The 15,574-nt window shown below is 36.2% G+C and overlaps 1 protein-coding gene across 10 annotated transcripts in view; it reads left to right on the forward strand.

The window, feature by feature from the left end:
* The window catches only part of RALGAPA2 (Ral GTPase activating protein catalytic subunit alpha 2), a 327,019-nt gene that overhangs the window by 153,528 nt on the left and 157,917 nt on the right, over positions 1-15,574 (forward strand). For all 10 annotated transcript variants that reach the window (XR_012018147.1, XR_012018153.1, XR_012018148.1 and 7 more), the window contains 3 exons: positions 6,946-7,139; positions 7,948-8,046; positions 8,280-8,435. Coding sequence is in view for 2 of the 10 variants with exons in the window: in XM_072799835.1 (XP_072655936.1) it covers positions 6,946-7,139; positions 7,948-8,046; positions 8,280-8,435 (449 nt within the window). In the remaining 8 variants the exon portion in view is untranslated. The remainder of the gene's footprint in view (positions 1-6,945; positions 7,140-7,947; positions 8,047-8,279; positions 8,436-15,574) is intronic.

Raw genomic sequence — 15,574 nt, forward strand, 5'->3', positions numbered from 1 at the left:
CTAAAATCCTTTGCATATTTGCAAAGTTCTATACTTTAGATTTCTCTGCTAAAATCATGTATGTTTGGAGAAGATGATATGATTTTATTTGTTTGTGAGACTTCCCACCTTAATAAATTTTTAAAAAAATTTTTAATAAAAAATTTAAAATGTCTGTAGCATTTAAAAATAATGAAACAGAAAGATACTAGGCTAGCATGCTAGCTTCCTCATAAAAAAAGAAAATAAACTAAATACTTGGTATTTTTAGGGTGAACACAAAATTTTCTGAAATCTCTCAAATCCCCATATTTAATTAAGTGCTGCTTCACTGAGGAACCATCTACATGTAAAATGTCAGCATCTGTTCTGTTACTTATGCCATGAGTGGAATAATTTTGGGCAAAAACATGTCAATTCATTTAAAAATTTTTCACAGTAATATTGGGCAGGCAGTCATTTCAAATACTTCTAAAGGACTCAACATATTTTGGTAATGTGGTGAAGGATGTTTCCTAGGATTTTATCATTGGGGTATAGATTTTTCTAAGAGAAAAGCAGTATTAAGAAAGACTTTTCTGGGATGCCTGGGTGGCTCAGAGGTTTGGCACCTGCCTTTGGCTGAGGGTGTGATCCTGGAGTCCCGGGATTGAGTCCCACATCAGGCTCCCTGCATGGAGCCTGCTTCTCTCTCTGCCTGTGTCTCTGCCTCTCTCTCTTTCTGTGTCTCTCATGAATAAATAAATAAAATCTAAAAACAAAACAAACAAAAAAACTCCAGACATTTCTACATGGGATATTTTCATAACTAAGACTCTATTAGTTGGCAGGTAGCAGGGATATATAGGTGGTGAGGTATGTGACCTACAGTTACTTGGAGTTGTTAGTCAGCCTGAGTTTCAGTGTGATTGGAATGCTGGGAGCTGATCTCTCTGGATGGCTGAATTTGGGTGGTGGTAGGGAATTAAACAAACCTATGAATCATCTAATCCCCTTACTTTTTTTTTTAACCCCTCAGAGGATTAAAGACATCAGAACATTGTTTATGAGAAAAATAAATACCATATTATGCTATTTGTTCAGTTGGGGGCTTATATTGATTTATAAGCATTCATTAAAGCTTCAGCATAACTTCTCAGACTGACAGATGCACTTATTATATTGATTAAACATTAGGAGAAGCTGTCTCTCTTCTGAGGCTTTACAAAAGTCATGAACCTAGAAGGCCCATAACTAGGCTTTTGCTGTCTCTACCTCCTGTCTTTCAGGCACAGTATGTAGGATTTTCAGCTTGGATTATATCTGCACATTGTAATGTGTCTCCTCAACTAATTATATGATACCACTGTGGGAAATACAGATGTGTTTTCCTCTAAGAACGAACAGTGCTGCTGTGTTTTGGAAGGCCTTTCCATAACACTATGCACCATCCTTATTAAATCCTTTGTTCAGTGTTTTGGGATCTTTCCATAAATAATATAATAAGCTATCAGCAGCTGCTGTGGGTGCAGTGTTGGAAGCATACAGAACTGTTTCTGAATCTGCCCTGGCTCCTTTTCAGGTTCACTCCTTGCTCCTTGTTGGCTCTTGTCATTTCTCTACTTGAGTTCCTCACATCCATAGATTGTGCTTCAATTTCTTTGATTAGGCTTTAAAAACACCAACAACTTATATACTCAAAATGTTGATGATAATTGATAATGGTGGTGATAAGTGCCTGAAAATTAGTCTGTCTTCATTTGTGTGGAGTGAGGAACAGAACTTTGGGAATGTTGTAAGACAATAGAGGAAGAAGATTAGTGGTGGAGATTTGACACAACTCTTAAACTCCTTCCAAAGATTCAAAAGAGAAGCAAAGCAGGGTGCCTAGCTGGCTCATTTGGAAGAGCATGCTGACTCTTGATCTAAGGTCCAGTCATGAGTTTGAACCCCACATTGGGTGTAGAGATTGCTTAAATAAATCAATCAACTTAAAAAGAGAGAAACAAAGCAAAAGTGACTTAAACAGGAAGCTGAAAGTAAGATGTTAGAAATAAAATTTAAAAAGTCAGCAACTACAATAAATACAAACCATGTAAACTTGCAGTTAAAGTCAGAAGCTCTTAAATTAGATTGAAGAAATAAAACCTGGGATGACTGGGTAGTTCAGTGGTTGAGTGTCTGCCTTTGGCTCAGGGCATGATCCTGGGATCTGGGATCGAGTTCCACATCAGGCTCCATGTGGGGAGCCTATTTCTCCCTCTGCCTGTGTCTCTGCCTTTCTCTCACTCTGTGTCTCTCATGAATAAATAAATAAATAATAAATAAATAATAAATTCATGAATAAATAAATCAAAAATAAATAATTTCATAAATAAATATTTTAAAAAAGAAATAAAACCTAGCCATATGATGTTTACAGGAGGTAACCCTAATACATAATGTATAGGAAGATCCTAAGTAAATAAATAAATACATGGGTAGCTAGGAAGAAAGACAGACTGCTGAGCTAACTATATGTGTCAGTCATGTAAACTTTAAAGCAGAAATGACTTATTAGTGAGAGCAATAATTCTGAATTTATATGAACTTCATAGCCTTCAGATGCATGAAGCAAAATTTGACAGAATAACAAGGAACTACTGATAAAACCGTATCATAGTAGAAAATTTTTAATGAGTTTTCATTAATTGATGAGTTAAGCAGAAAAAATATTGGAATAGAGAAGACACACATGATACAATTAATCCTAATTGAATGGATATATATAAAAAAAAAATGAATGGATATATATATAAAAACTTTGAAATTAAATTAAAAATATGTGATTTTTAAAAGCACGTGGAACATTTACAGAAATTAACCAATTAGATCATTAAGTCTTAACATGTCTATGCTTTGAAAACTTAACACCACATGCTTTGAAACTATACCACATCCTGTGAATATGATAAAATGAATTAAGGACAAAAAGATAAAAGAAAAATACATAAGAAATTAAAAACTACACTTCAAATAAATTAAACCCAAAAAGAAATTAAATTGTGAATTAGAAAATATTTCAAACAAATCTACAGTGAAGGCTACATACCAAAATCTCTAGTTTGTAGCTGAAGGCTTATATGGAGAAAAATATATGGCCTTAGGTGCGTATATGAAAAGAGAAAATTATTGATCTGTGTGTCCTATTCAAAAAATTAGGAAAAGAATGGCAGAGTAATGATATATAGAAGTTAATTAAAAAAGGAACTAATAGGGCAGCCCGGGTGGCTCAGCGGTTTAGCGCCACCTTCAGCCTAGGGTGTGATCCTGGAGACCCGGGATCAAGTCGGGTTCCCTACATGGAGCTTGCTTCTCCTTCTGCCTGCTTCTCCCTCTGCCTGTGTCTCTGGCGCTCTCTCTCTCTCTCTCTTTGTCTCTCATGAATAAATAAATAAAATCTTTTAAAAAAACACTTTTTAAAAGCATCAATAAGACAAGATTAATCAAGGAAAAAATAATGAGAGTAAAAAGGGAACAGAACTATAAAAACAATATAAGTGTTTTAAAATAATACAGTAGGTTAATTTGAATAGATTTATAAAAATAAAAGACAATTCCCTGTTTTACTGAAGCTTCAAATAAAAGAAAAACTATCATTTTCTATTCCAGAGATTAGAAAGGAAGCCCTCTAAATTCTGTTACTTACCTTGTGATACCTTGACAATAAAACCAGACAGGGTCAGTATTGAAAAAGGAAAAAGAGTCCATCTCACTTAAAAGCATATCAGCAAAAGTCCTAAATAAAGTATTAGCAAACGAAGTCCAAGAATATTGGGAAAAAAAATCATAAATACATCAGAACTAAGAGAAGTTCACTTCAAAGATGCAAAAGCAAATAATAGTGCAAAAAAAAAAAAAAAGAGAGAGAGAGAGCCTATTAGGAGAAAGACTGCAGATAAATCCCAATTGAAGAACATTCTACAAAAATACCTGATCAGTTCTCCTCAAAACAATTAAGGTCATCAAAAACAAGGACACAGCCAAGAGGAGATGAAGGAGACATGACAATTAAATGTGATGTGGTATCCTGGATGGAATCTTGGGACAGGAAAAAAGACATTGAGTTAAAAACTAAAGAGATCTGAATAAAGTATGGACTTTATATAAACAATGCCTCAATATTGGCTTATTAATTATAGCAGATGTACCATACTTGCATAAGGTGTTAGCAAATAGGGGATGTTAAATTAGACATTTGTCTAATATTAAGTTAGACACAAATCCACAAGGTCAAGGATACCAGAAAAAAAAGACAATAGTGACCAACATGACCAAGGCATTGGCAGACCTGAGAACTCCAAATCCTGTGTCAGCACTAGGGAAAGCCAAGAAGCAACCTGAATACAATAAAAATAAAAAAATAAAAAATAGGTTCCCTAAAAGTGTTAGAAAATTGTCTGTAAGAGGTAGCTATAGAAGTAGGAGGTAATGGTGGGGCTAAAAGCAGGAAGACTGTAAGTCCTTTTTTTTTTTTTTTTTTTTTTTGTAAGTCCTTTTAAGAGATGTTAGAACTTAATTCCAGAAAAAAGAGCAAATAAATTAGAAGATTTCGGGCCTGGAATCACCAATACTCAGCTAAGTTGTAGAGATGCTATCTTGAAAACAAAGGAACTAAAGAGGGATCCCTGGGTGGCGCAGCGGTTTAGCGCCTGCCTTTGGCCCAGGGCGTGCGCCTGCCTTTGGCCCAGGGCGTGATCCTGGAGACCCGGGATCGAATCCCACGTCGGGCTCCCGGTGCATGGAGCCTGCTTCTCCCTCTGCCTGTGTCTCTGCCTCTCTCTCTCTCTCTCTCTCTCTCTCACTATGTGCCTATCATAAATAAAAAATAAAAAAAAATTAAAAAAAAAAAAACAAAGGAACTAAAGAGTTTGCTTATTCTGAGCAATAGCGTGTCTTTTTCCTAGAATTTGAGTTCTAGAGAAAAAAAAAACCCAAACCCTAAAGATATGTATGTCTGAAGTTCTCTGAGAACATGGTAAGATTCAGTAAAGATCATACCTGTGCATTATACTTCCATTCAGCTCCTTCATATTTCTTAAATATGAACAGATAGCCAGGATCCCCAGGCATTTGAAGAGGATGTCTAATATGAAGCATATGAGACATATATAAGAATATGGGGTGAAGTAAGGTGGAGCAGATCTTAAAAGGAGTCTGAAAAAAAAAAAGTCTTTCACCCATTTCTCCACCAAAGGGATTAAGAGTGCACTTAATCTTGATGAGTACTGAATAATGTATAGAATTGTTGAATTGTTATATTGCACACCTGAAACTAATGTAACACTAAAATTTTTTAAATTTATAGTAAGCAAAAAAAGAATATTCTGGGTAAGAAAATTTTAAAAAGCTATTAATATCTTTAGAGAAATAAGAGTATATTGCATCCATGAAACAAAGATCAGAAGTATAAAAATGAACAGAAAACAAGAAAGAGCTTTTGAATATTAAAAATACAACAGTAGAAATAAAATCAAGTCAGTGGAAGTCAATATAACACCTGAGTATTGTGGTTGAAAGCGCCAATGACAATGAATTGGCAAATACAGTAGCTAGGGCACATGATGAGGATTCTGAACACTAGGTACAAGAAGAAGATCCTAAAATTTTGCAGGCTTAATAATTTTTCATGAAATAATTTCAATCACTAGAATGCTGTTGACTTTAAAATCACGAATGAAATGATAAGAAATTGGAGCAAAGCTTTTCCATCACAGAATTCTATACCAAACCAAACTGTGGACTACCAAGTCAGGGATCAGACACTTGAAGATATGTAGGGACAGGCCCCTCTTTCAGGCACCCTTAGAGGATATGGTTCGCTAACAGGAAGAAATATCAAAGAAATACTGTCATTTTGTGATTCCAGTCTTTAAAAAGAGAACTAAAAACATACATTCATACAAAAACCTGCACACATATGTTTATTATAGCCTTATTTGTAATCACTAAAACCAGGAAACATGGCCTTCAACATGTCCTTCAACAGGTGAATGGATAAACAAAGTAGGATACATCCATAAACTGGAATATTCATCTGCAATAAGAAGAAACCACCACATGGTGAATCTCCAACGCATTCAGCTCTGTGACAGCACTGAGACTAAAGATACATACTGTAGGATTCCATTTATATGATATTCTGGGAAGGGTGAACCTATGGGGATAGAGAACAACAGTGATTGCAAGGGGCAAAGAATAGGGGGAGGAAACTCACCATAAAAGGGCCTTTTTGAAGTGCTTATTCCTTGTATCAATTTTCATGGCAGTTTGTGGTAACAGTTACATGTTTGTATACACTTCTTAAAACTCTTTGAGTGTAAGAAAGATAAAATTTATCATGAGTAAATTATACCCCAATAAACCTGAGTTAATACCAGCCACTACAAATGTCACCCCAGCCATGAGGCCTTTCCTGGCTACTATTTTTCATAGCCCTCTTCCCCACTCATCTTGCTCAAGGTTCTCTCCTTCCCCTCCCCTGCCTTATAAAACCTTTCACAGGAGCTCCAGAAACTGTTTTATCATCTCTAGGTTGTTGTCCTTTTAGTTCAAAGAATCAAAGTCATTTGATCTTTCTTCAGTGATTCAGCTTTTCTGTCCTTTCAAATTGTCAGCCATTGCACACTTTTCATCATAATTATTTTACTCTGAATACTTACCTTGTCAAGCATCGGTAATTTGCATTAAAGAGAAAAGGCTGGGGATGCCTGGCTGGCTCAGTGGTTGAGCATCTGCCTTTGGCTCAGGTCGTGATCCTGGGGTCCTGGAATGGAATCCACATGGGGCTCCCTGCAGGGAGCCTGCTTCTCCCTCTGCCTCTGTCTCTGACTCTCTCTGTGTATCTCTCATGAATAAATAAATAAAATCTTTAAAAAAAAAAACATAGGAGAAAAAGTTGTAATGATGAAATCAAGATTGTGTTTACAGACATGTTTCTCTCCACAGATAGCAGTGAGTGCCTTGCAGATGACTGTAGTATAATTGCTGGAGGGAACCTCACTGGTTGGCACCCCGACTCTGCTGCTGTGTTATGGCGAAGAGTCTTGGGAATCCTCGGGGATGTGAATAATATCCAGTCACCCAAGATTCATGCCAAAGTATTTGGCTATCTCTATGAACTCTGGTACAAACTAGCAAAGGTACGTCCTGCTGTGTTACCTTTTATTCTGATGGAGGGGGGGGAGGGATTGATTTATCATTTAACATAAAAACTGTTGCAATTAACATGTTCTGAACACAGATTAGGTGTGTAGAGAAAGTATGTTTCATTGTCAAAAAATAAATATAAATAACATAGGTTGGTCATTTTATAAATGCACAAGAGTAATTTTGTTTGAGGCATATGTAGAATATTACTATAGGACACTAAAGGATAGGGTACTGAATAGTTTTATTTTCTTTATAAAAGTAATACTGGCTTTATTGTACAAAATTTGAAAAATATAAGAAAAAGTTAACATCATCATCCTACATAGATAACCAGTATAAATAATACAGTTTTATTTATGTGGGTAAACATATTTTACAAAAGTAGAATCTTAGAATACATATAATTTTCATTCTGGTTTTTGCTTACAATGTACGCTTTCCCTAGGCTATTAAGTTTTTTGTTTTTAATTTTGTTTTTCAAAAATTATTTATATTTATACAGTATAATTTGCTAAACCATTCCTTGCCATGTAAAGTTCAGGACCTCCCCAGGCAGATACTCAAGGGAAAACAATGCCCTAGTTTGGTATTAAATCTAAAACCATGTACAGTAAAGTCATAGAATTCAAAATGATGGTAGACCTCACAATAAAAGAAAAAATTGTAAATGTTATAGGTTTTCACTCAACATGTAGAAATTTAATGAGAAGCAGCTATTTGGCCACAGAACACAATATTGAAATATTGTTGGGATAAGCTAAGCATGGCCTTCCTAAAATTCTCCTCCTTGTGATTTAGATACGGGATAATCTGGCAATAAGCCTAGATAACCAGTCCTCTCCCTCTCCACCGGTCCTGATCCCACCACTCAGAATGTTTGCATCATGGCTATTTAAGGCAAGTGGATATGTGTTTATTCCTTCATTGCAATTTCCTCTTCCTTACTGAAATCGAGTTTAAAAAATGTAATTGCCCAAGACTGCACATTTTGAAGACAAGCTGAATCTTACTAAAGCCACTATAACCCTCACTCTATAAACAACTCTTATGGAATACTGAGAAGTAAATGAAATGTCGAAATGGTCCGCATCTGGAGTTAATTAAATCTTTAAACTTCATCTACTTGACAGGCAACAACGTTGCCAAATGAATATAAGGAAGGCAAGCTACAAGCCTACAGACTGATATGTGCCATGATGACCAGACGCCAGGACGTTCTACCAAACTCGGACTTCCTGGTGCATTTTTACCTTGTGATGCACCTGGGATTAACCAGCGAGGATCAGGTATTCTGTGACTCTCATATCATGGTATGGTATCCCAGAAGGTGGAAAGTGCATATCACTTTTTGCAGGTTAAATTGGGGTTCATGAAAATACATCAAACACATTAAAATTTTCAGTAGTTTCATCTCTTCTACATACAACAACCACATTGATCTTTCAAAAATGTAAATAGGATTTCATCACATGCCTACTTCTCTCTGCTGACCTTGCCTTGTGCCAACCAAATTTGAATTTATTCTGTGGCTTACATAGGGCTATATGATCAAACTTCAGCCTATCTTATCAAATTGAAAAATACTGTTTTAACCACTTTTTGTTGGAGTTCTGCTGTAGATATTATTTGAAGAAAATTATTCTGGTCATTTAAAAATGTTTGAAAACTGTTATTTTAGTAGTTAAGATGTTTTTGTACAAGACTTCACTTATAAATTAGGGGTCCTCATCTTAATTTCTTCCAAAGGAATATGATTGGTGGTTAAGTTGAAACAGAAAGGTTAAAGGAGCTGCTAGTGACAGCCCATCCCTGTAGATCCTGGATGTGGCCTGTCCCTGGTTTTCCTCCCTTGGGAAGACTCCTGCCAGTGGGCAGAGGACAAGGAGGGGAACAGGAACTCTGGGTACTGATTTGTTGTATAAATGTCAAGCAGGCAAGTGATAGGATTGGTTTGTACTTTACAGAGATTATTTTGGACTCAGTTTGGAGGATGGATTTGAAAATGTGGCAGTGGTAGCGTAGAGTGGGAGATTGAGCCTGGAGACAGATTAATTAGGAAGTGGTTAAGTGAATATAGAACTTAAAAATGATCAGAATTAAGATGGGAGCATTGGGAATAGGAAGAAGAAATAGGAAAGATTCAAGAAATTTAAAAAAAAAAGAAATTTCAAAACATTTCATGTTATTACTAGGTCTTCTTGACCATTTAGAGGTATGAAGAATGTTTCAGAATTTACCCTTGAAATTATACGTACTTATCAGTGACCTTGAGTCATTCAAAAACTAAGAAGTAGTTGTCCTTTCTATATTTGTTTTATTCTTTGAATGTATAATACAGACACACCTTTTTGATACCTCAGGGTACATGTAAGAGGTTAGCCAGTTATTCTCTGTTGCATCAGAATGTGCTTCTTGAAGCTACTTGACCCTTCAACCCTATTTAAAACTCTTGCAGGGGCACCTGGATGGCTCAGCTGGTAAGAGTCTGCCTTTGGCTCAGGTCATGATCCTGGGGTCCTGGGATCTAGTTCCACATCAGGCTCCCCATGGGGAACCAGCTTCTCCCTCTGCCTTTGTCTCTGCCTCTCTGTGTGTGTGTCTCAGGAATAAAAAGATAAAATCTCTAAAAAAAGAAAAAAACTCTTGCAGTACATCCCGTGATACACACTTGGAGCTTTCATCATTGAGCTTTTATCTGAACTAATAACCATACTGTCCTACTGAGTAGTCTTTGTCATATTTGCTCCAATGCTAGCAGTGCATAGAGGACATCTCTATATAACAGGTGGACTTGGACCAGTCTCATTTATTTCCTAAATAAATACAGAAATAGAGATGTGAAAGTAGAAATGTTTGTACTACATTCTCAGGTATTTGTAGCCATCATTACAGGGGAAAGCATCTTTCACAGAATGATGCAACTGAGGGTGTATCGAAGATTCAGGGATATAAATAGGGAAGGGACATTATCACAGATAATGAAATCCCTCAGTGATAGAGGAGACAAAGGGTTAGTTAATATTAAACACTATACTTTATAAAGAGATATTTTGCATGGAAAAAATTTACTTGGAAATAATAAACAATTGTAGACTTTTCTAATTTAATAAAAACAAATTAGAAGTTAGCAGCAAAAAGCATTCCTAGAATGAGTTTTCTAGAAAGTCACATAAATGGATGAGGCTTTAAAATCACCTTTCTATTTTAAAGGCTGTTGGAGTGGAGATGAAACAAAAAAAGGTGAAATAAGAGTTTAAGAACCCAAAACCTAGTCTCAAAAAATACGATTTTACAGGGTAGAAAAAGGAGTTTTCAGATTTTATACTTAAAATCATTTTCACTTTAAAAATCATTTTAATATATGTCATGTTTTTGGTAAGTTTGATCGTTTGTAGTTTGTTGTAAAATAGGTAAATCTTAATTGTTGGCCCATTGCTAGCAGTGATCCCAATATCCAGAACCCCAAGACAAAACAGGAATATTATAAATCTCTGTATTTTAATCAGCCTGTTTTCTAGCCTTTAGACGCTTGAATTTTTATGCATGGTTAATAGAATTGGCAGTTTTGCTGTAACCTTAACAATTGCTGGTATATATTTTAGAAGTCCTGACTGTCTGCCAAACAGAATTACTCTAAATAAACTTTATTTCTTTTCCAGAAGAATATTACATAGAAAACTTCCTAATGAAAGAAAGTTTTCTCATTTAAGTAAGAAATGTCTCTGATAATTAATTTAGCTTTTGGTCCACATGCCTAAATGGATCATGGTGGTTGTTCCAGAACTTTTATGTTCTTCTGGAAACAGATATTATATTAACCATAAAAAGACAAAGCACTTACTATAGAGAATACAGTTAAATTCAATTTTTTAATTGGTGAACTGTGCACCTGTGATTAGTACCATCTCAGAGCTTGTTTCCTTCTTGTGAGAGCTCTCAAAGAGTCACTAGTCTGCCACTAAAAGCCTTTGTTACTGCAGATGGAACTTTATAAAAAATTTCCATATTTCTTAGTAAGATAAGTAATAGCAAATAATTTAAAATGGTATAACATTTATTAGTTTTGTCTTACAAATACAATCCAGGGTTAAGTTCCTCCTTTCACCTGTAGGTGGCACACTTGTCTGCACAACTCTCACCTTGTGGCTCAACGGCCACTGTGGGCCTTAAAAACTGCCACAAGGCCCAGGGTCCTGTGAGCATGATGGTGTGGCATAGTCATTTTACACATGCTTTCCTAAATATGAGAATATCAAAATTATGTCAGTAGTGACTAATAAAGTGTTGAATCGGAAATAAGTTCTAAGATGTTAAAAGTTTTTTTTCCAGACATGAGGGTGCTTATAGTAATTGAAGACATTTTTAAAATTTTATTAAAAAAACCTATTGGTAAAATAGATGTCTCACAGACTGTTTTGTGATATGATCAGATAAAGCCATGGTTTCATTTAATATGGTAGCCAATTCATTATGTAAACAAATGTAGTCCTTTCTGTATTTAAAAAAATAATAATAATACATAGACTGAACAGCCAAAATGTAGCACTTCCCAAACCAACCTTTTTGTTTGGGTCAGGTTTAGCTATTCTAACAACTTAATAATTAAATAGCTAAAACAGTGACCTTATCAATTAGTATTTTCTCAAGTACATGTGCAGTTTGAGTTTATGGTTTATTAGTATGATTGAGAAAACGCTTTGAAAAAGCTGTAAACTTTCTTCCAGTCTGAATTTTTAAAAAAATCTATCCTGTTATTGGTTTAGAAAATAAGTAGGATCAAAATACCTCTACAGTATGGGGGAGAAATGAAACAATAAAATGAGGGGAAGTAAGAGTTTGAATACCCAAAACATAATTTTAAAAAAATACGATTTTACAGTGTATAAAGAGAGTTTTCAAATTTTATACTTCAAATCATTTTCATTTTAAAATCATTTTAACATATATCATGTTTGATTAAGTTTGATCTTTTGTAGTTCATTGTAAAATAGGTAAATCTTAATTGTTGGCCTGTTGCTAGCAGTGAACCCAATATCTAGAATCCTAAGACAAAACAGGGGTATCATAAATCTCTGTTTCAGAATAACTCTACATTTTGAATACAGTTTGGGGTGACTCGTGGGACTAATTGCCCAGGCTGCCTATGAAGAATCTTCCAGTTGCATTCCATCCGCCCAGTGTCTGGTGGGCTGGCAGGAGTCTTTGATTCCCCAGCACCCATAGTACCAGATTCTGTGCTGGCACCTGTGTGACATTGTCCTACCAGTTGTCTACAATTCAGTTAGATTAGTATCATGACCCATTGTATAGTAACAAAGGTTCAGAAAATATTGAGAAGTTTTGCCCAGGGTCACACGTTAAAAGGCTGTTAGAATTCATAGGCAAGCCTTGGCTTATTCCACAGGGTATGTATTCCTCCTTAATTCACAGCTAACAGGCCAGTCAGTCAGTCCTTGATTGTTTCTCCTTCCATCTTGCTTGACCTGGGCTTGGGCCTTGGTCCCCCTCCTCAGACCTTTTTTTTTTTTTAATTTTTATTTATTTATGATAGTCACACACACAGAGAGAGAGAGAGAGGCAGAGACATAGGCAGAGGGAGAAGCAGGCTCCATGCACCGGGAGCCCGACGTGAGATTCGATCCCAGATCTCCAGGATCGCGCCCTGGGCCAAAGGCAGGCGCCGAACCGCTGGGCCACCCAGGGATCCCCTCAGACTTGTCTTGATTGAAGCACCCCCGCCCTCCTCCAGCCCCATACAGCCTTCCACAGCTGCCTTCCCAGTTCCTCACCAGCTTTCAGCTGCCCTTCAAAAGCTGTTCCTGGTTGTTCTTAGTTCCTAATGCTTAAGCAGCTTTTTCACCTCGGTCTTCCCAAAATATTTGGACTTGAAAAGCACCATGATTTGGGTTTATTAAAAACAGTTCCTATTAATTTCATCATCATTTAAAACACATGGAAAAATCAATATGTGAGAAATGGAAAAGGACAGTTGAGGAAAGGAATTTTATTTTCATGTTCCTAAGAACCTATATCAAAGACTAGAACGTTTTATTTGCTTAAAATAAGTAAGCTATTTTTTAATAATGACTTACAGATTTAATGTCTTAATGCAGTTACACATTAAAGTCAAATTCTCAAAAAAAATATAAAGTCAAGTTCTCTTTTAAGTGAAAAGCTTACATTAATGTAAAATTATTGTTACATATTTGCATATAGAAATTTTGGGAGATGTAGGTCTTTGTCATTTTCATCTATAATTTTGTAATATGCCAGAAAAGCATGAGGCCTCTCTCAGGTAGAGAAATATGTATTGTTCAGCCTGGAGGTAACCATCAAGTGACAAATTTGAATCATAACAATATGAAGTCATGATTGAATGTAATATGGTGTGATATGGTGTAATAGTTAAGAGTGTAGGCTTCAAGACAGCCTGTCTGAGCTCCAGGCTTGGCTATTCCTCTTATTAGCCAAGTCATTTGACCTCAGTATGCCTTGCTCCCCTTACATGTAAAATGTAGGAAACTGTGGTGCTTACTTCCAAGGGTTGTTTGGAGACTTTGAGAAGATAAAATATGTAACGCACTGAACTCAGAGCCTGGACACAACAGCCCCTTAGTAAGCGTGAGCCCTTGTAATATTAGACTGAAGAGTATGAGGGAAAGGACAGCCGTTATTGAGTAACTGAGTGTATCTTATTTTCTGATATCTTAGGATGGTTAATGTTTTCCTTTCCCCATATATTTTCTTACTTTTGAAAATAATGGTTTGACTGAAAGATAAGAGTTGGGCATTGTGGAATTTCAGCACGGGTGGAGGAGTAACCACTCTCTATGCTGTGGGGCAAACCTAAGTAAAATGTTTATTTAACCCTCTTGTGATTCAAAAATATTTTTGTGTATCCCCCACCACTGGCTGTGCCTTCTCTATGATGCGAGCTAAAAAGATAAACTATACATGTCCCAAGTTCCTTGTAGCTGAGTCCACATCCACCCAGGTTTCCAGCAGAGGCACATACATGGCAGAGCTGGAAAGTGCACATAGGAAGTGGTAGGCAGCAGCTGTCGGGAGGTTCTGCTCAGGAACCTGCATCATGGTGATAAGGGCAGGCAGCAGCATGTCTGCTACAACCACTGTGGCACACAGCTAGACAAGATGCTTGCCACCTTGTTCCTGGCTGTGGAGGGTTCATGCTTGGTTCCCCGATACTTCTAGAAACTCTATAAACCATCTAATGCCCCGATATAAATCCCTTTCGTCTTCATCTCAGCAAAGTAGATTCTGTTGCTTGCAAGTAAGAACCTGGCTCAGACAGTAGTGGCTACTCTGCAAGGTACCAACCTGGGCGCTGATGATACATGATCAACATAGTTCATATTTCGTCACTAAAAGCACTTGTAGTGTTTCTTTTTTCCCCCTTTAGCCACTTGTTTTATTGCCAAGAATGTTTAACATGTTTTAGGAACCTTTTGCTTTCATTTAATTTCATATTATAGTGAGCCTTTTGCCATACCAATGTTAAAGAAAACATAAATTTTAAACATTATATATAGAGTAATGTTCTTAGAAGTCAAAATACCTCCTGATTTTCTTAACGGATGTTACAACCTCCTCTCATGAGGTATATGATGGAATAATATAATAATAAACAGTCGTTTGTAAAAAGATCCCAAGAGGCCTCTCAGTGAGCATAAGACTCCGCAGTGAGCTATGAAAGCAAGGTGCAGGGGTGATATTTGTAAATTGGCCATACCTGACTCTTTTAATAACCCCAGACAGCCTGTATCATGCAGTGATATGTAATAATTGCATCACCTTTTCGCAGACAAAGAATTGTTCTTTGCTGAAAATTTAGACTTATAACTAGAACCATGTGTTAGATACACATAAATTTATAAATATATTTAAGGCTAAACATAAATGAGTACTCAGTTTAAGGAAAAGTACAGTTAAGATGGCAAATTAGGAAACTTTTTAATCTCATATCCAAGGAAGTAATTCTAATATATCTCTAAAGTGCTTATTCTGTACAGCAAGTGATTGTTATCAAGGTTTAAATTCATGGGATTTTGATGTAGTACTACCAGGATAAAGTGCATATTTATAAATTTAAAGGTCTAACTGATGGTTAGAGGATTAAATAATAGCCTCGATGTGTATCAGTGGAGGAACTCTAGAAGGCCAGCTTAAGAGCATCATTTAAAACAGTTTTTTAAAACTATAGGGTTGTACAATGAGTAAAAACAGGACTAATCCTGGGCCTTATTCCTGAGGTTTTTAAGAATGAGGAAATGTATCTTCCAAGACATCAGGATATAAGATGGCTTCAAAGTATATTCAACATTTGGCTTTTATGGATGGCAGGCCACATATTAGGAGATGAGAGACCTGGGAGTGAGACTCACCATTGTCACCCACTGGCCATGGG

This window comes from Canis lupus, chromosome 26 (assembly GCF_048164855.1).
Source record: "Canis lupus baileyi chromosome 26, mCanLup2.hap1, whole genome shotgun sequence".
Lineage (NCBI taxonomy): Eukaryota > Metazoa > Chordata > Mammalia > Carnivora > Canidae > Canis > Canis lupus.